Here is a 21,703-nt window from a genome sequence, read left to right as displayed (position 1 = left end):
ATGTAGCCTACAGGTGTACCTTTCATCAGTCCAGTTGCAATGGATGGACTGTGATGAACTGCCCTACTTGTGATTGTTTAGAGATTTTAAAGGTTTTATAACAATGTTACAGATTTTTTGGCCCAGAAACAAATCTATTCACCTTTGCAGCGCCAGTAGGCTACTTTGTGTGCGGAATGTGTGCAAACACACATTCCAAACAAGCATACACAAAAGTTTCAAGAGTGGGGGATGGAGTAGAAGATGGAGACAAATTCATTAATATGATTTTTTTCCCGGAATGGATGTGCAGGACTGAGCGGCGGTCATATTTTGTACCGCTACGCGGTACATCTAGTTATTATTATTATTATCCTTTCTACTTGTCCCTATAGTCATAGTTAATTTTGGGCTCATCATTTTCAGCCGGGGACTGTGTACTGCATACACAGATCAAGCTTGAGTTTTGTTATCAATATTTGCATAATATTTGCAAAGTCTATAAATAGCCATATTGGATGATACCAAAATGCTAATATTTTAATTCATGTTACTTGCAAATAAGTTGACAACGCTACAACTTCCAGTAGGTTATTAGCCCAATTACGCTGTTATAATCATGGCTATCTCTCTTTACCAGTTGCCACTTATGTCTGTCCTCTTCAAAAAAGATTGGAAGCATGGCACATTTGGCAGCATTTCCCTCCAATACTTTTCGCCTTTTTTACCTGGCCTTTTCAGTCCCTCATGGCATCTTTCTACCATCCATCCTCCCTGACGCTTATCACTACGGTAGGGCCGGCCCGGCTGGTATCTGAGAAAACTCTTTAGGAAAGACGGGCTATATGGACCCAACCAATTAACTCTTCTTGGGAGGGGAGAACAACCCATGCAGAGGCTGCGGTGTTAGGCATAGAATGCGAACGTGTGTAGCCAACTTTAAGAGAAGATAGATTAACGTGACAAATGCCAATATTTTTCTCCAATCCCTCGACCGGCCCAAAAGTGAAGCGGCCCACCGGGAATTCTCCCGATTCTCCCAATTACCCACTCCGGGCCTGATGTCACCCGTCATAGCAATGCCCTTACGTGGACATTCATGTATTCCATCTAATCGGTGATGCTGAACATCTGAGCAAGAATAGCCTACTGTATGTCCGAAAATAAATCGGACATAGGCCTAGCCTACAGTATGCTGAACATCTGAGAAAAAAATAGCCTGAAATAAATCGGACATAGCCTACAGTAGGCCTAATAAAATAAAATCAACATTTTAACAAACTTGTTGAATTGAATGTCATATTACTGTACCCTGCACATAAAGGCTACACATTTCCACAGCACCAGAATCCGACCGAATGCCTCCCTCAACCCATTCCATAATCGGCCTTCCACTATTATTTGCGATGGCCAACTCCTCTGCTACTGTAAAACACTCTGGTGCCTTACAGTAGTGTTCAAAGACACCTTTTTCTTGTTAGCTTTAAAACAGAGGCCAAGTGAAGGCTATAAGCATACTAGGCCTACATGTTTTCATAATTAAGAAATATTAAAGGCACAATGTGTCTTTTTTGTGAACTTTTGAAGTGTAATGCATTCAAAAATCAACTATACATATCAATAGAATGTGAAGAAATAACACTACTGACATTTTCTAATCGAAGAATATGCATAGCATTGCAGAGATCTCCTCCAGAATTAGCGTGCTAACCGACTAGCCCCGGGTCGTCCAGTCTTGCAATACCAGTTTATGTCTGAGGTGACGACAGGGAGTAACATACTGGCCAAACCGTCTTCAGTGCAGCCCAGAGCAGTCGAGAAAGAGACAACGCAATTACACACGGTCTGCTCCCACCCCCTCCTGCTCCTCCCCTCCCCCACGGAGTTCAAGTTCTACAGTGAAGTGTACTGCGAGAATGGCCGAAAGTTCTAGGAAGAGACCGAAGAGACCTCCATCGCCTCCACCTAAAAAAAACTCGATCTGAGGCGAAAAGAATATCAGATGGGAAGCAAGCAAATACACGTTAATCTAGGGAGTGCTTTCCACCGATGGAGACAGCTTGGATAGCAAGGAGATGCAGTTCGATTCTGAACTTGCGACATTTGTTCTTGACTGGTAAGTAAACATCTGTTAAACATAATTCATAATTTTGATTAAGCAAAGGAGATATTGTAGAATTAGCTCTCGAGCCACTAGGTAATGTTTGTCAGCTGTAGATTGTGGTAAATTGACTTCGTTCGACTGCCATTGCTAACGTTACCAACCTAGCGATAGCGTCCTTGCTGCATATGCTAAGCAGTTTGCCAAATACTATTATTTGTACGTGACCAAGTTTTGTGTCCTACACAATACATAGAGTGTAATGTTCCAATATGCAATAAATACATTTTGATATTGGTGAATGTTCACTGGCTTGTGGTCTCGCTAATGAATGATGTTGGCAGCATAAGATACTAAAATTACAACTAATGCTAGCTCTACACGATTAGGATAACTTTCAGCTACGTTAGAATACTATCCTCTATCTCCGGTAACGTTATAAGTTGCTTAGATTGTGTCGGGCCTGTTGCAAAATAGCATCACTATTTTCCTTTGAAGCTCTTCAAACATGTCACAATATACCCATGTGTGTGTTTGTATCTGTTTTCACAGGATCAGAATTCCAGTCCAGTCCTCCCCTATGAAGGTGTAACGATTACATTGCTGTTGCCCAACAGGTAGGAAAATGTAATATCATCTAATTTCAGTAATGTGGCAAAACGCTTAGCTAATGCCCAGGTAGTAGCACTGCTAATTTGTTTCCTGCTGCAGAGGTTCCTAAAAAGTTGGTCAAGCAAACCCTGCTCCCCAGACAGATGCCAGTGTTGCTGTTTCATAAGCTGTTTGTAATATTTAGAGGAATCTAGTTATCTTTGTAAGTAGGCTTTAAAAAAAACAGTAGAAACAGTGACTAGTGACACAGTAGCTTTATTCCAGCAGTTTTCACAATCACAATGGGGTCCCAACCCCCAGATTAAGAGGTCCTGTCCTGCTCTGATTTGTTCATGTTCTTTCATTCAGATTGGTGTGTCAACCATAGACTGTATATATAGAACTGGACAGTGTGGTTGCATTCAGCAGTGTTCTATGGAATTGAAGCCGCCGAGGCGACGCCATCTTGGAAAATTTGCAACCAATTTGAAGTGCGGCTGCGCAGCAGAAGTTGAAGCATGCGCAGTGAAGAGGAGCCGCGGTCAGGCACGCCCACTCAGTTGCCACTCAGCGAGTTAAATACGCCCCTTGTCAAGTGAAACCCGCCCCCTTCTCCTTTCCACAACGCAGGTCGACTCGGCGCCGAAGGCTAGCTGGCTGGATGAATTTTGCGCTGTGAGTTAGCTAAACAGTACAAACAGCAATCGGTTTGTTCTTGTCTGGTAAGTGTTGCGTATCAACTGAAAAGTTTTTTTTGTCTATTGTTGTTCTTAAATACGTCTAAGAGAGCTTATTATGTTGATTATAGACTGTGACAATTTAGTATGGTGAATACTAATGAGCTAACAACAGAAATACGGACAGCGAATTACATGCTAACGTTAGCAGCTACATTAACGTTACCGTCAACGGGAGGCTAAGTTAGTCGTTGAAGTGAAGATTAGGACACAGCTCCCGTAACAGTCGATGCATGATATACTTGGTTTTATTAGTTGTTGCTGTTTTCAAATATCTCAATCTTAATGTATGCCATCTCAACATGGAGTAACCATTGACTGTACATGGGGATTAATAACACTAGACAGTCAGTACAGTATATGATGTGATAAAGCAACGGTATGATGTGATAAAGCAACGCAAGTTAACGTAATGTGAAGCATGAACCTCATCAACCCGTCATGTTAATGTAACTACTAGCCAGTTTGCCAGCGTTGCATTTTTTCTAACGTTAACGACAGACACCTCTGTTAGAGCTACTTCTGTGATGGTAGGTCGGTAGCATAGACTGTAAAAAATAGATCGGTAGGTCGGTATTTGTAGACCGCATAAGTGAATGATCGATAAATGAAACGCCTGCATTAAACACTACGCCAAGAACCAGTCACTTACCAGGGATATCGGTGAACATTTGAGAAAGACCTTAGTTTGTCATCGAAGTTAACGTCCATGATCAGTCATACTGATAACGTTATTTTTCAAGCTGACGCAAGTTAATAACATTCCCACCGCATATTTAAATGTGTAGTTAACATTAGGTAGGCTGAAGTTTATTGCACACATATATTCAATTAATTGGTATTACTAGTGATGTTGAGTGCCTGATTAGATGCTTTGTAATGTTGTAAAATTGTCTGACTAACTTCATTGTAACTTTCGTTTTTGCAGATAAGATGGCTGAATGTACTGGAGGTGGCGGCAAGGTGGTCTCCATGGTCTACATTAGTCTGCAAGCAAGGGAATGCCTACGTGAAGTGGTTTGGCTGGGGTGGTCTGAGGTGGCATGTCCTCCCCCTTTCTCCAAGTCCCCTGACATCCATCTCCCTGACATCATCACCCACCGTCACTGGATCAACCTGAAGCCCCTTAACATGGGACATGGCACAGCACCACTACGTTCTGAAAACACATGACTTTCAATAACTTGCGTGGCACCAAGAAAGGTCTGCCGCTGCTCTGAACCTTCTGTTAATGTGACATCATTCATACTTGAGGCTGTACACATCCCTTTGTTTCTATTTTCTTTATTGATGTCACCCAAACTTCAACTTTCTGTATGCCCCTGAACTCACACAAATTGTAAATTGCAATGCGCCATTTAACCAGTGGTGTAGTCTAGTTAGTTAGTTGTAGTGGTGGGTATACTGTGAGCAACCCCAAATGTTATTAAATACGTATCCTTGCCTATTTTAAATGGGTATACTGAGATGATGATTCTTTTTAAATGGGTTTACTGTGTATCACGTAGACTATACCATACCACGGTCATTTAACTGCCTTGGTATTTAAGTCCAAGGCCATTGCTTAGTATTTAACTGTAGCCTACACAAAGATGTAGACATTACAAGAATATTAATATCATAATAATTATTGGTTGATACTAAATCAATCAGCCAAAGAGGACACATTGTAACTCCTCTCCTAGTTACTCTCCATTGGCTCCCTACAGTAGCCAGAATTAAATGTAAATCTCTCACTTTGGCCTATAGGATACTGACTGGATCTGCTCCTTGTTATTTGAATTCAATGATCAAGATACATCCCCAACCGCCCACTGTGGTCTTCTGATGAGCGTCTGTTGTGTCGACCAGTCTTAAACGCTAGGTCAAATTCAAGACTCTATTTTTCCTCAGTGGTTCCATGTTGGTGGAATGAGTTGCCCAGTGCTCTTCGTTCTTGTGATAGTTTTTGGTCTTTTAAGCACTTATACATTATGGTTTGTATGCAGTAGTACTGTTTTATTTTCATTATAGGCTGTTGATTAATTTGACATTGTTTATTATTGATATTCTCCTTAATGTAGTCTTACCATGTTTTTGTTATTATATTATTGATTGAATGGGCATTATAATTTATTATTGCTTTCCCCCCTCATTTTCATTGTTTATTTCATTAGGCTATTGATTGATCCCTGTTTTAAGTATTATATTGTTTTGTATTTGTTAAGGGTAACCATAGCCATCATCATCATAATGTGGTATTTTCTTATGCACTTGAAACAAAGAATAAAAATGTTTCTTTAAACGTAGTACCACTTTAAACACATCACACACTGAACAGCAAAGTAGCTTCCTGATTATGTGTAAAATGTTTACAGAGTATCCTGATGTAACGTTAGTAGATCCATGTTCTCATATTTTTACAGCTGACATGAGGGCTGCAGCAGTGGCGGCTGGTGGTATTTTTTTCTAGTGAAGCAGTTATGAAATGATGACCCCCCCCCCCCCCCTCAAGGAAACGAACATTGTGCCTAACACACCTGGCAAAGTTGGTGAGCTTGAATGTATGAGACACATGATGACATTGAACTGTCTGCAATGGCATAAACAAAAGCTATGTTTGATCAGTCAGAGAGCTCAGAGTAATTTGTTGAGAAATCAAGACCTGTTTACCACCATCTCGAAGTACAGGCCACAAATGGGGTGTAGTGGGCCTAAGACTGGACAAGACAGTAAACAAGGTTTATGTATTATTATTATTATTATTATAAGTTTGCATATTTTTGTTAGACATATTGCTTGCAGAGACTAGGCTATCTATGGTCATGCCCCCAAAAAAGAGCATCTCCACTTTAGCACTTATTAGTGACTAGGTAAGTTTTTGCAGTGTATTAATGCCAAGTTGTTGATGTCCACAACATCTTGAAACAACAACCTTCCAATATTCTAAGCTACTAATTATGCCCCATAAGCAATGTCAAATTCAGTAGCCTATTAAGAGACACATTCTTGCCTCTGGGATATATTAAGAAATTATACCATGACTGTTGCTCTGGCATATGTTTGACCAACCAGTTTGTTTCTGTCACTGCCTTCCTTCTCTACAAAAGGAAAGATCCACTTGGCATTTGCCTCTGATACATTGAAGAATCCTAGATTTTTTTTTCTAAATCAAATCAGTGTCTATTTCGTTTTTAAATGGAAGTTGAAATTTAGCTTCAAGCAGATTGTTCTGAATTGTCTTTGACAAAGTTGAGGTTTTAAAATGGGAAGCCAAGACGTTAGGCCTATAACACATCCATAACATAGGCTAATGTTATCATAACACATCAATGAACTTACAGGATGGCTACGTTGAGAAGCTGCACTTTCTAATGCATAGCCTACTGTAGCCTACAGTTTATCAAGTTTATCCTTACCGTAGCCAAAGTAGCACCCACGAACTGTGTTAATTTCACAGGAAGTCTCTTGGTCTCCCCTCTGCATTCACTCATAGGTCCTCATTTCAAAAAACTGTAAAGAATCCTGTACGTTGCGGTCAACGATGTTCATCGCCTGAAACTTCCGTCGAAACCATCTTGCTAGGACTTAGCTTCTAGCTTCTAGCGAGTCACTAACGTTAGCTGACTGGTGGGGGAGACCCCTAGCTGATGTTAGAAAACACAGAGCTACACACAATAATCCTAAATAAAACGTTCTCTCCTACACAGAAAAAAATCCGATGTACCTTACAAAATTAATGTAAAACAAACTATGCGAATGAATTACACAATTCATAATGAAACTCTAGTAAGGTCACTGAAGGCAACTGAAAAGTGATGGCAAGCTAATGGAGACAGTGATTGGCCAGAGTGTTGCGTCAATCATATTCAACGGCAGGAAGTGTGAAATTCTGCCCAATCGGTCACTGCTTCACGGGTGGGACTTATCTGCCATAAGGAAACTGAAAAAATCCACGAGCCGCAGTGCTTCACCAAAAAAAAGTAAAAAAACAAAACACAAAAAAAATCTTACAATTATCACAATTTTACTCCTTTGAAACAGAAATACAGTTACTAACACAAGCTGTTTTCCTGAAATCAGTTCTGTGAGTGACAACAGCGCCATCGCACCCGCGGTGAAACAGAGAATTACAGTGAATCAGACTGCTTCACCAACTTTTCGTTTTGCTTCACTACCATAGATATCTTTCCCCATTGACTTCAATGTAAATCGAGTGTTACATTTTTGATTTATAATGGAACACCCTCTCTGGTGAAAGACTAGCAAGCATGTGGTAGAGGCATACGATTACAGACATATTGAGAGAGCCTATCAATGAGTTGTCACAGTTTTCAATTTAGACGTATTATTTTGAAATTATGTACGTCTACGGGCGGATTTACACATCACTGGCAAGACCTGATCAAATCATAACAATGCAAAATGCTTCTCCAGCAGTGCAATCGCAGGTAACAACGATACCTTAACGCATTTTCAGATACCGCTGAGCATACTAAGCAAATTGGCCATTTGTAACTTTGAATCCCTCCTCACGTTAAGCTATGGTCCAATAATGTGTTCACTAAAACAGAAGTAACGTTATTTGTTGGGCTGATACATAAATGGGCATACCGAGGTTGTCGACCTAGCAGGCTAGGTGGCGTTTATTGCCATTCGCAAAACTAAGCAAGAGTTAACGTTAATGAAACTTAACATCGCCTTCTCCAGTGACAAAGTGTATTCAAATGAAGTTGCAACGATGATGGCGGCAATCACTGGTTACGTTATACCATTTGAAACAAGTAGGACTGTAAATGATGGTGACTATGGCTAACGTCACTTCGGATCAATATAGCAAGCAGAGCCCTTTTTCTTTACCTATCAACTGGCTAACGCTAGCATGATGTAGCATGCTATGAGCTAATATACTTAGCATCTACGAAAGAACAGCACATATCTTTTTTCACAAAGAATCGGTCACAACTAACAACGATGTCTCTTACAAACAACTACACAATGTATGACTATCAATATGTATTTAGTCAGACTGTGATAAGATATAGCCTAATGATAATAACAGCAACACTTCTTTAGGTTAGATCAGAGCCATAGGGAGAAAGAGTTGCGACACTTAGTGATGTGCCCAATGAAGCGAGGCTTCGGAGCTTGTGTCGAGCAGAAAGGGGCGTGCCAGATGAAGCCCCGGTTCGAGGCTTGTGTCGTTTCCATAAAAATCACGTGACTGATGACAAACGAGGCCTCGGTTTGTGAGTGTGACGTCTGAAGCTTCGTTTGGGACACACACCCACGTGACTGCTTCGGAATCTGATTCAAAGGCTTTGAATTGCGCAAACCAGGGCACCCGCTCCAGTGTCGGAATGAGTTGTGTTGTATTGCAAGAGCCAGGCGAAATTTGTGGGTAGCCCTGATTTATATAGGATGCTTGCTCTGTTTGTCAATTTACGTTATTTTCTTTCCGGAAAATGTCCATAATCCATAATATCATGCACATATAGAAATAAAGAAGAAATAGCCTAGGCCTAGCCTAAAGCTTTGCCATTTAGAACAATGACATTAAAACGTGTCTGCGTTGCAGTCTCAACTTCAATCATGTCATTTAAAAGCAATACAGGCTAATATTTTCTATGTAGGCCTAACAATAATGGCTGACATAATATTTTCCTTTTATTGAAAGTTTGATTCATGAAACATCAAACTATGTCAGGCCATGTAGGGTTTGGTTTAATTAGGCGCCTGGTCGTTTCCTTTTCACTCTCGTCCATAGCGTGTTGAGGTTGATAATACTTCGTCCTGGTTCAGAAGCTAAGTAGTGTCTACTGCGGTCGTTAAGTGGATGGGAGACCGATTGGATCATTGACTGGGATAACATGATTTCACGCCTCCACGGAAACACCAATCTTCACGTGATAACGAGTGACGCGATTATGTTGCCTAATCGTATTTTATTGTATTGAATTGAGACAAACAGAAATGCACATTTCTTGCAACACTTTTAATGTAATGAATGAGAACATTTCGAAGCTTTGGCATTGTGTTGAACGTGTAGGCATTCTTTTCACTAGTCCGTGACTGCGGGGCTTTATGCAAACCACCAGATGTCGCTGTGTTTTCCTTATCTTCCATGTTTCGAAGCTTCGACACATTACTCGGCACATTAGGGAAATGTGCCGAGTAGCGCTCGAGGCTTCATTTACCCATCACTAGCGACACTCCCATTGGACTCCGTTGTACGCAAGGGGGCAGGCGAATTCCCGGAAGTAGAAGAATCGACGTAGGCTGGAGGGACCACCTCTCTGCTAACTCCCATAGAAGTACATTCATTCTATGATTTTTTTGAAATACCATAACTTCATATAACATATATCCTGTGCCGATATTGTAGCTTCTGTGTAATCTACATAAACACTACAAAGGCAAAACAGACTCCACTACCTCGTCCGTAACGTTGGTTACCCGTAAGAAGAATGGTTAGCTTGTTCGGTTGGAGGGAAGCTAGCTTTGACGTAATCTCTCTTTCGCGCCGTAGGGAGATAACCGTATTGTTTGGATAAGAAGCTCAGTCCACCTTACTGTCTATGACGGTAACTCATAAACAAAACCTAGCATACACGACCGTATGTAAGGTAAAGCATTACACAGAGGCAACCTAATAATAATAAAAAAGTAAACCTATTTTTTTTTTAAACGGCACTAATCATTTCAGAGGTTTTAGATGGATTGACCGTAGGTCGGAAAAGTGGAAAGAAGATTAGCTTCAAGGCTATAACTTTTTTGTTTTGTTTTAGCATGACTGTTTTTGAAGATGATCATGTGTGGTAGCTTCAACATTAACACGACTTGGTGAGGATGATATTAATAATACATACATTTTGAAGGCGAAGGAAGTGTGAGAAGAATTTCTGTGTATCTATCATATGAGTTACAAGATTCAGTTTGATGGCTAACGTCACGAAGTTAAGTGTGAGTCTGCGCAGTACTGGGGGGACCAACTGAAAAATCGTTCTATTTGACTCAGTGCCCTCCCATTGAAAACGACGGAGTCTGTTCGTCCATTTCTTTTACTGTCTATGGTTGTACGCCTTTTGCCGCCTACTTCCTGGGTATGCAGCCTCACGTAGTTCCAAAAAGCCATTCTATGGCGTTGGACATCATTCACTTCCATTGCTGACTGTCGAGTAACTTCTGAGGTAAGTTGATTAAATAGCTACCTGTTTTGAATTGTGAAGTGTCTATATTGTAGCATAGGCCCTTTATGATGCATATACTGATCTTTTGTTGTATGTACACAGCGTAATTATATATATATTTTTTATCTTGGTAGACGACCGATTGCCTGCTAGTTTGTTAGCTTGACTTGCCTTCTGTGAAGGTAATGTTATATCCAGGGGTAAATTGATTAAATAGCTACCTCTTTTGAACTGTCAACTGTTTATATTTTATCAGAGGCCCTTTATGATGCATATACTGATCTTTATTTGTATGTACACAGCGTAATTATATATATGTTTTATCTTGGTAGACCACCGATTGCCTGCTAGTTTGTTAGCTTGACTTCGCCCTCTGTGGTAACGTTAATGTTATATCCAGGCGTAAATTCATTAAATAGCTACCTCTTTTGAATTGTCAACTCTGTATATTATATAAATAGGCCCTTTATGGTGCATATGCTTATATTTATTTGTATGTGCACAGTGCAATTTATATATATTTTCTTAACTTGGTAGACAACCGATTTTCAGTCATTGCCTGCTACTTAGTTATCTCGATTTTGCGAGCTGTGAAGAAGGTATCGCTACACCAAAAATTACGTTCAGTAGTGAATCTCTGACATATTTTATTTAGTAAATTATTGATGTTAGATTACTAGGATCATTAAGGTTGATTAAGGACGTTTATTTTTAGGTTGTATCTGCTGAACCTGGCGGTGTTAGCTAGTCAGCTGAGTACTGTGTATCTGATGCTAGTAGAAATAAGGTTTGTTTAATTACACCCTTGAAAGGGCTGTTGGATTGCATGTAGGAATACAAATTATTTTACACAAAAAATTATCATAAGCCATAATGAGCTTTAAAATGTTTATTACTCAGACAGTAGTGTGACTAATTTGTTTCCCAAACACTGCTGCAGGCGGCGGCTGCTGGAGGCGATGACTGCTTGAGCTGGCTGGTGTTGGCGAAGGATGGTGATGGCGGCTGCTGCTGGTAATGGTGGCGGCTGCAGGTAATGGTGGCTGTTGCTGCAGGTGGCGGCTGCTGCTGGTAGCTGCTACTGCTGGCGGCTGCTGGTGGTGGCGGCTGCTGCTGCTGGTGCCGGTAATGGTGGCTGGTGCTGGCCATGGCTGCTGGTGGTGTCTGCAGGTAGTGGCTGCTGGTGGCGACTGCTGACGGTGTGCCGGGAATGGAGAGGCCGAATACATCCAAGGATCCTCCCTCCCTCTCTCTCCTCAACCACTTTTGAATTTGCTCAGGGCTATTATAAGTGTGGTAAAGTATAGTATATTTGCGACGTTATAATATGTTGTGAATGGTTTGCCCTATATATAGTGTTACCTGCTGTGTCCATTGTTGAATCTATTGTCGCCCTATTTCGCTTCATCTGCTTTTTAGTGTCCAGGACACAGATGAAGAGGATGTTAGTATGCGTTGTCGAGAGGAACTGCCCTACAGTGACTGGCCATAGTGCATAGTGGAACTCCACAGGTGTGAGTCTGATGTATGCAATTTTCTAGGCAGTCCTGAGTGAACTGGCTTGTTAGAATATATTTGTGCCCGTCTCAACAGATCTTGCTGGACCACCAGTATCGTTGTTGTGGCCACTGTACGTATGTTTGTTGATATTATTCATGCTTGTTCCTTGTTCATGCTTGTTCCCATTTTTTTTGGTTCCACACTGTTCATTTTTATCTTATGCCAGGTACCTTTATTATGAATGTTGTCCTTCCTTTCAGCCCTGATGCACTCTGAAGCCTGATGTATGTGGAGGATTTTTTTTAATGTATTAATCACTTATAATATTCCTCCCTGTTCCTTCACTTTGTTCTTGTTTTTCCAGTTAGATACACACATTTACACACACACACACATCTTGTTGTCTCACTCAGTATTTTTTATTAAACAATATTTGATTCATTCATCCAAGCTTAATGAGTTGTTATTCTTTAATATATTTGATTCTTTGTGCATGGCTTAGTATTAAAATTATCATGGTTGTGTGGTCAACTCCTGCCTCATCAGAAGAAGTGGGTGTAAATGCTGAATGGACTGTTCTTTCTCAAAAAAGCAAAAAGGTACAACGGAGTCCAATGGGAGTGTCACCTGTCACTGTTCTCTATCACTCTCTCTGCAGCTAACCTTACTCTTACTCTGTGCATTAACCCAGAGCCGTAGAGAAAAATCTTAATAGCTCTGCACTTACCTATAGACCCAAACATATTCTTAGTCTTAACAAGATCATGTTTCACGTTGTGGTCTGGGGGTGACCACTTATCAGAAGTGAGCTAGCTGCTAGGCGAATGCTGAATGGACCACGGCAGACCTAACGCTACCACGAAGGTAAGCTAATGGCTGAATCGGAATTTATAAGCAAAATCACGGTAATCAATAATACAGCCCAGTTGCGATAAAATGAAAATCATGAGACATCTGTCATCACATGAATGATATGGAAAAGAAAACTTAAGTTAGAGCCGTTCTAGCCTGTACTTCTGTCCATGCGAACATGAACATAAGCTTTTCCCTCCAAAAATGTAAAACGTATCTAAGTAATATACAGCTTTTTCATTGTCACCCTGCCTCTCAAAATGCAAAACTGACATTAACAAATATGTAATCATGCAATAACAGCTGAAAAAGTAGTAGGGTGTATGTTTATATATATATATTTACCGTTAAATAACGCAATCGCTGCTGTGTGTCCCATAGAAGAACATGACAGCCAGCGTATGTTTTGGAACTATAGCGGTTTACACGAACCACGTGACTGCACTGGCGGTGACATCAAAGAGTGTCTCAACTCTTTCTCTCTATGGCTCTGGGTTAGATTATGTGTCGAAATCAGGTGTCGTTAAAATAAGTGAGCGATGACGTGGTAGTGTCTGCAGCCTAGACGGTAAAACATAATGGACAAAGCGTCGTGTCTGCAGCCAGCCAGCTGTCAATCATAGGTGTAAACACGCCCTTTTTAGATTTGTTAATATAACATTAAAAAAATTTATTTCAGCGAGAAAAGAAAAATGGTGTGTATTGAAGCATCTTAAACACTATTTTTTCGAATAAAAAGTTGTAGATACAAAAATAGTTTTAGGTGAGAAAAGTGACACGGAAAGTTGGCTACTTGGCCATTGAAATACATGGGAATGGGCGGAGTTACACATTGTACTGCAACCAGCCACCAGGGGGCTCTGGACTAGCGCTTGCATCACTCTTAACAGATGGCACACTGTCCAGTTCTATATACAGTCTATGGTGTCAACAGGTTGAATTTCCTGCTGCAGATCACCTCTTCATTTCCTGTGGCTCATCAACATGAAGCCTGACTCGTTAGCCCAACTTCTTGCTGTTGAAGACTACTAAGGACTATCCATGTGCCCAGCTGCTTCCCTCCTGCCTCATATAGTCCAAAAGTTACATTTCTATTCATGTTGTTGCACTTGGTAGATGTAAAGTTTATTCCTGTCTTGTAGTTTTATAATAAATACCAAGAATCAGGATTGGTGAAAACATTGGTTGTGCCTGAAAGTGTTTTTTGATCAAGATTGGTATACTAAACATCATGCTTTTCTCTCCTGTTCCTGACTTCTTAGAATCTATTTGTTGTTAAAGAGTTGTTTAAACTAATATGTAATTTCAAGTGGTAACTTTGGCTCTTGACATTTGTGCCCATAGTTTTAAATATGAACTCATAGCCTAAAGGTGCAAAAGAAAAGATGAACATACCATTTTAGTCATAATTCAGGTATTCTTTATGTTACATGAAATGTAGCCACTGTGCTCTTAGAATGGGAAGTTTTATTGTTAGTTGTAGGCTAGAGGATGATTGTGTAAGGAATAACGTTCTGTAAGGCGGTCATTATCGTGGCATATCTCCCGACAGTGATGCAGCGCTGGCCATGGCCTGCCGAGTTTCACTTTCCTTGACATTCTCTGGTTATACTTAGCAACGGTCCGGTATTAAAAATTATCAGACCGTAGGACGTTGGGAAGTCCCATCGGAGTGAATGGAGCATTCTACAGCATTATAAAGAGCCGTGTAATAAATGGTAATAATAATGACCTCTAATAGTAAACAGAACGATTGGCTGTAACCACTGACTACATGGAGCATTTTAGTTACTGGCTACGTAGCAAGAACACCTGTGTTGCTGCCAGACTCTCACGGTGACTGTTCTCCAAACGCCTCTGCTGGTCAGCGCGCTCTCTGGCTGCTCTGACAGCTCGAGCCGTCCCTGTACTGTTCTCTCCAGGTCTGGGACTGACACTAGACACCCAGGCCTTTTCTTCTTTGCCTGGCCCTTACGTTTGCCCACTCTTGTCTGACTCGATGCAAGGGGGATGTCAGTCAGACGTCAGTCTCCACCCGAAAAAAATACCTTATTACTATTTTCAGTTTTATCCATCCATACAATCGCTACTACACGCAGGCTAGGCCTAGCCTTTGCTAAGACTCGCTTGCCAAATGCCGCTAGCAAATTTGTATTTATTTCTCAATTGTCTCATTACCAACAATACCAGTGTGAAAAGCAAAACGTTAATAAAAACTGTTATATGTAGTGATCGGGTAAGGGTGAGCCGCTTGAAGAAGACATTTTCCGGATTTAGGAGTTTTTTTTCTAGGCGGTGACTATAGACACAGAGACATTCTCTGATAGACACATAGGGATAGACAGTAGCGAAAACGGAGACGGGGGAGGGAGGAGGAGAGGAGGGCATGGGCAATGTGCGTTTCGTCGTTTCTACCACTAGCAAATCATTGTTTTCCTACATGCTGCCCTTAACTGGATTGGCGTGTGGAGTGTGAATTAAATAAAACGAAATCCTGACGGATTGTGCCTTTAATGCAAGCTATAACTATATAAACCTACTATTCTGAATAATGTGTTTGTGTTTCATTTTCACCTGCTGCCATGTGCGTTTGGCAATGGTGTTGCATCTGAAATGTTCACAGGATTGGGCATACACTAAATCAGTCAATGGGGGCTACTTACTGTAAACATTCAATTATCCTATTACTGTAATCTATATGCCCACTTCTAAATTGTGTTGCATCTGTAGGCATTTCTATGAGCTCAAAATAGGCAATTTAATTATTTCAACTCATTTCAGACATTCCGCAAGCATACAATAAAGTGGTGGTATGAGCGTTCATTCAATGCAGGCGTCTGCGCGAGAGAAACTGAAACTAATCGATAACGTTGGTATCAAAGCTCCGCTTCAACCTGTTGAATGCTATTTAATTGTTTAACCACACTTAATAGAACAACGTTGATTTTTGGAACTTCCATAGAAACAGAGCAGAGACTGTATAATACACTGTATAGCACTGAGTATTGTATAGTCAAATTTGAATATAACGTGGCCAAAAGCTATTGTAGCCTTCTTTCTATCTGTTAAAGATCAACAGATCAGTGATTTACGCCTATCTGCTCGCCAAAAAAGCTGGTATTTTGTTTCCTGAATCCTTACATTCAGGCATACAAATTAATCCTCATTAAAAAACATGTTTTTTTTTCTCCATTTCCTACCAATGTACTGTATGATGCTTGCATGAGGGGAAACATCCCAAAACAATAGCACCCATGAAAATGGCTGACATTGAACCACAGTGCTTTAAACGGGAGCCCCCAGTATCAGTCATCAAGGCATCAAAATCTGCCACAAACACTTACAACACACATCACTCATAAACACACACACACACGGACAGAACCACCACTGTTCAAGAGACCATCTTGGGGCTAAATGTGCTTTTTCTCATTTGGTTGTTTTCAATTTCAATTTCAATTTATTGTGCTTATAGAGCGCCAAAACATAACACATGTATCATGGCGCTTTACAGAATGTAGGCAATCAGAGAAAGAAGGAAAGAAAGGAAGAAAAGGAAAGCAAGAGAGAGGCCCATGGGTAACAGGGGCGAGGAAAAACTCCCTAGAATTGGAGATATATATAGGAAGAAACCTCGAGCAGATCCACGACTCAAGGGCCTGACCCATCTGCCTAGGGTCAGTACATGACAGTAAGGTCTGTATACATGACAAATGCATATGATAGTCGGGTGTAGAGAATAAGACATGGTGTTAAGCACTTGAGCTGAAAGTTACAAGAGGTGGGATGATTACGTATCCGTTATGGTAATTCGTTATTCCTGATTTAGTGACAGGAAGTTCAATAGTCCAGCATTGGGATTGTCCAGGGGAAGGGAGTTTTCGAGGGGCATGTGGTGGGTTGGTGGATGGGCCAGTAATCCAGGCAGAGTTGTCATAGGCTGGTGGTGGGTCGCTAGGCTGTACGGGCCAGGAGTCCAGATAGGGGGCAGTAATAGGGCAGTCGAGGATGGGACTTCAGGTGAGATGGGTGAGAGGAGGGCCAACACACGGATGGTTGATGACTGGTGATGATATACCTCACAAGTGAGGTACAGTAAGGGGGAAGAAAGAGAGATGTAGAGTGGGTTAGTATTACTGAAAATCAGAATGGTTAATGTCAATAAGTAATCAGTAGTACTATATATTGTTACAGTATACCATGGTGGGAATAGGCAAGAGAGGGAGAGTTGAGAGAGAGAGAGAGAGAAGGGGGGAGAGGAGAGGGGGGGGGTTGTACGGCGTGACACATGAAAAGTCCATGACAGCACTATGCTATAGCAGCATAACTAAGGCATGGTGAGGGGTAGTCGACACCAGCGCAGGTATGGTCAGTGACCACCATCGCACGTGCGACTGGGGTGCCAGTCACACGAGGACTCAGCAGGGTGGTCCATTCCAAAAAACCCTGAGGTGGGTGAATTTCCACGCACCATACCTAACTATGGGAGGCAGTAAAGAGGTATGTTTTAAGTCTAGACTTAAAAATAGGGAGGGTGTCTGCTAGTCGAATTGAGGTAGGAAGATTATTCCAGAGGAGGGGTGCGCGATAGCTGAAAGCTCTGCCTCCTACTGTAGTTTTTGAGAATCTTGGAATTACAAGAAGGCCAGTATTCTGTGATCGTAGCGGTCTGGGTGGGTTATATGGAACTAGGAGATCTTTAATATATTCTGGTGCCTGGCCATTAATGGCTTTGTATGTTAGAAGTAATATTTTGAAGTCAATGCGACTTCTAACAGGCAGCCAGTGTAGAGATGCCAGGATAGGGGAAATATGTTCATATTTTTTAGTTCTAGTGAGTGTGCGAGCAGCTGCATTTTGTATAAGCTGTAAGCTCTTTAGACAGGTGTTATTGCAGCCAGCGTATAGAGCATTGCAATAATCAATCCTTGAGGTGACAAAAGCATGGATTAATTTCTCAGCGTCTGGTAGGGATAAAGACTTCCTTATCTTTGAAATGTTCCTTAAATGATAGAATGAAACTTTGGTAATCTGTTTTATGTGATTACTTAGTGATAGGTCTTGGTCAATTGTAACTCCTAGATTTTTAACACATGTGGATGAGGATAGTCGGAGATCAGTAAATGTAGCCTGTGATGAGGATAGGATATCCCTCATCTTTTTAAGACCTAAAACCATGACTTCTGTTTTATCTGAGTTCAAAAGCAGGAAATTGTTTGTCATCCATGTCTTTATGTCTCGTATACATGTGTGAAGTTTGGCTAACGGAGTCAATTCGTCAGGTTTTATGGAAAGGTATAGTTGTGTATCGTCTGCATAAGAATGAAATTTAATGCCATGTTTCCTAATTTCTGAGCCTAGAGGAAGCATATAGAGAGAAAATAACAGGGGCCCTAGTACTGAGCCTTGAGGCACCCCATATTTTACCATAGTCTGGGTAGATGGTTCATTGTGAACCTGTACAAATTGTCTGCGGTTGGAAAGGTATGATCTAAACCAAGCGAGTGCTGAGTCTTTAATGCCTATCGAATGTTCAAGCCTGTGGAGTAGTATGTTGTGGTCTATGGTGTCAAAGGCAGCACTGAGGTCCAGGAGGACCAATATTGATATATGTCCATTATCGGCAGCGATGAGGAGGTCATTAAAAACTTTAACTAAGGCTGATTCAGTACTGTGGTGAGCTCTGAAACCAGACTGATATAATTCTTGGATTTTATTCATATGCAAGAAGGTACCAATTTGTTTCGACACTATTTTTTCTAGTATTTTTGACAAAAAAGGGAGATTAGATATAGGCCTATAGTTGGCCAGGTTGTTAGGGTCAAGGGTAGGCTTTTTGAGGGATGGCTTAATGACAGATAACTTAAACGACTGTGGTACATGGCCTGATAGCAGTGAGTTATTTATAATCTGGAGCAAAGCATTATCCAACAAAGGAAGAGCAGTCTTCAGAAGATGAGTAGGAATAGGATCTAGTAGACTTGTTGTAGATTTTGATGAAGAGATTGTGGAAGTGAGGTCTAATATGTCAATAGGTGTAAATGAATTCAACGTTGTTCGTCTCATCTGTGATTCAATTATGTTTTCGCTACCGTTCAGCAATGGAGTATAAATATTTGGTGAGACTGACTGGATAATAATCTTATCTCTAATTGTTTCAATTTTGTCATTGAAAAAGTTCATGAAGTCATTACTGTTTAGGCAAATAGGGATAGATTCGGTTACTTCGGTGTGGTTCTTCGTCAGGCGGGAGATTGTGGTAAAGAGAAATTTTGTATTGTTTTTGTTTTCTTCGATCAGCGAGGAGTAGTAAGTTGACTTGGCTTCGTTGAGTGCTTTTTTGTAGGTGATAAGGCTATCTTTCCATGCTTGGCGAAAAACTTCCAATTTAGTGGTACGCCATTTTTGTTCAAGTTTACGCGCTGTTCGTTTGAGTGTTTTTGTCTGTGTGGTATACCATGGAGCACGCCTTACTTGTTTTCTCATTCTCTTTTTGAGTGGTGCTACTGAATCAAGGGTTGAGCGTAATGAGTTCATCACATTATCAGTTAACAAGTCGACCTCGGCTGGATTAAGGAATGGGCCTTCTGATAGGCCTACCACATGAGTCCGGAATGGGGCAAGCGTAAGCGAAATTTTTTCTAGAAAGTCTGCATTAGTTTTTTCAGATAAGCCGCGGCTGTAGTATTCAGCTAAATTGGGTACTGCATGTTGTAATGTCATTGTAAAAGTAATTAGATGGTGGTCAGTTAAGGTCGGGTGTTGTGGCAAGATTGTTAACTGCTCTATGTTTATGCCGTATGATAAGACTAGATCAATAGTATGGTTATGTCGGTGCGTGGGCGAATTAACATTTTGGCAGAACCCGACATGGTCAATTAGGGATTGAAATGCAATTGTGAGACAATCGTGCACATTATCCATATGAATATTAAAATCACCCAATATAAGTATTTTTTCTGTTTGGATAGTTAAAGTAGAAAGGAAATCAGAAAATTCCTCTAAGAAATCAGTGTAGGGGCCAGGGGGTCTGTACAATGTGACCACAGTTACAGGCTGATTAGTTTTCCAGTCTGGCGGTAAAAAATTGAGGACTAGAACTTCAAAAGATTTAAACTTGTGTGTGAGCTTGGGAGATGTGAGAAGACTAGATAGATAGATTGTAGCTACTCCACCTCCCCTGCCAGTGTGGCGTGGTACATGATAATTCAAATGGGAGGGAGGTGTAGACTCATTTAATGGAAGGTATTCATCTGGTTTAAGCCAGGTTTCAGGAAGACACATAACATCTATATGATTGTCAGTAATAATTTCATTAACCAAGGCAGTTTTACTTGACAGTGATCGAATATTAAGTAAAGCAAGTGTAAGTTGCGTTTTTGGAGGAATTTGCTTCACCGAAGAAGTTTTTATCGTAATAAGATTGCTACGAATAATTCCCCTAGTGGGTCGAGTAAGAGTTGACAGTCTTGGTACAGACACGCTCTCTATTTGGCCTTGTGTGCCCTGTATACCTGGGTGACTGTTAGGACGGCAGAGATCTGTGTAAGACCTTATCTCTGCTTCCTGGATCTCTGGTTCGTCAGGAACTAGCCTCGGTTAAGTGACGGTCTATGTTCCTTGAAAGGAGGGCAGTACCCTCCCATGTGGGATGGATACCGTCTCTTTTCAACAGTCCAGGTTTCCCCCAGAAGGAGCTAAAGTTATCTATGAAGCCCACATTGTTATTGGCACACCACTTTGACAGCCATCGGTTGAGGTCCGAAATTCTGCTGAGCATTTCATCACCTCTTTTAATGGGTATGGGTCCAGAGAAAGTTACAGAGTCAGACATCTGTTGCGCGAACCTGCACACGGAGATAAAGTTTTGTATGGTGATCTCCGATTGACGCAATCGGACGTCATTAGTGCCAGTGTGGATAACTATTTTCGAGTATTTACGATTAGCTTTAGCCAGCACTTTCAAATTTGATTCGATGTCGTTAGCTCTGGCCCCAGATATCGATTTTACTATGGCCGATGGAGTCGCTAGCATCACGTTTCGTATAGTAGAAGCACCAATGACCAGAGTAGCAGGTTTCTCGGTTTCTCTAGCTAAGGGGGAGAATCTATTAGAAACATGAATAGGTTGGTGGTTAGCAGTGGGCTTCCTTCGTTTGGATTTAGATCCAGGCGAAACAGGCCCAACGGGCTGCTTTCGCTTGGGTCTGGCTCCCCTAACAGTCACCCAAGAACTATCCCCTTGCTGCGAGGGGGCTGTCATGGTTGCGCTAACTGTGCAGTCGGCTGGTGCATCCACACAATTTACCAAAGGTTCTGCCACTAGCTGTTTGCTAATCTGATCCAGTGTGTGGATACGATTCTCTAGTTCACCTATCCTCGCCTCCAAGTTAGCTATTAGTCTGCATTTTTTACAAGTAGCATGTCCACTAAAGGAGGCTGAAGAGTTAGCTAGCATGTGACACGCCGGGCAACGGAGAGAATCGGAAATAGGAGAGGCAGGGGCAGCAGAGGACCCTGCCATCGTCCTTAAGATAGATTAGACAAGTGAATTATATTAGACAAGTGAATTGGCTACACGAGTGGTTAAGAGTGGAGTTTTTACGTAAATAAAACCTAGGTGTAGTCTAATTTAAGTGGATTACGTGGAAAGAAAACAGGAGCAAGCTAGCGTGAGAGCAGCCACTCTGACACTACAAACAGGAAATGACGCGATTCGCTTACCGTAATAGACCTCTCCAGAATAAGTCCCGCCTCCGTAACTTCCGTATCCA

The 21,703-nt window shown here is 41.2% G+C and overlaps 1 protein-coding gene and 1 long non-coding RNA gene across 3 annotated transcripts; one reads left to right on the top strand and one right to left on the bottom strand.

The window, feature by feature from the left end:
• Window positions 1-10,105: 10,105 nt before the first annotated feature.
• LOC143116737 (uncharacterized) lies at window positions 10,106-12,522 on the top strand. Of its 2 annotated transcripts, none has more exons than XR_012985913.1 (2): window positions 10,106-10,577; window positions 11,293-12,522. It is a non-coding gene; the product is annotated as an uncharacterized LOC143116737 (long non-coding RNA). The 2 variants fall into 2 exon arrangements; XR_012985912.1 differs by having other exon boundaries at window positions 10,106-10,759.
• A 7,688-nt stretch (window positions 12,523-20,210) lies between these two features.
• On the bottom strand, window positions 20,211-21,426 carry LOC143116736 (uncharacterized). Its single transcript, XM_076278034.1, has one exon. The coding sequence runs from the start codon at window positions 21,385-21,387 to the stop codon at window positions 20,512-20,514; it is 876 nt and encodes a 291-aa protein (XP_076134149.1). The 5' UTR covers window positions 21,388-21,426; the 3' UTR covers window positions 20,211-20,511.
• Window positions 21,427-21,703: the final 277 nt, after the last annotated feature.

The sequence above is a fragment of the Alosa pseudoharengus genome, unplaced genomic scaffold, assembly GCF_046254945.1.
Source record: "Alosa pseudoharengus isolate Yale_2024_CS ecotype anadromous, Long Island Sound unplaced genomic scaffold, YU_APseudo_1.1 YU_APseudo_1.1_scf_11, whole genome shotgun sequence".
NCBI lineage: Eukaryota > Metazoa > Chordata > Actinopteri > Clupeiformes > Clupeidae > Alosa > Alosa pseudoharengus.
This window is presented reverse-complemented; position numbering and strand designations above follow the sequence as displayed.

Excerpts from the sequence above, each read along its gene's own strand:
- LOC143116736 (XM_076278034.1), bottom strand. The coding sequence starts at position 21,387 with ATGCTAGCTAACTCTTCAGCCTCCTTTAGTGGACATGCTACTTGTAAA.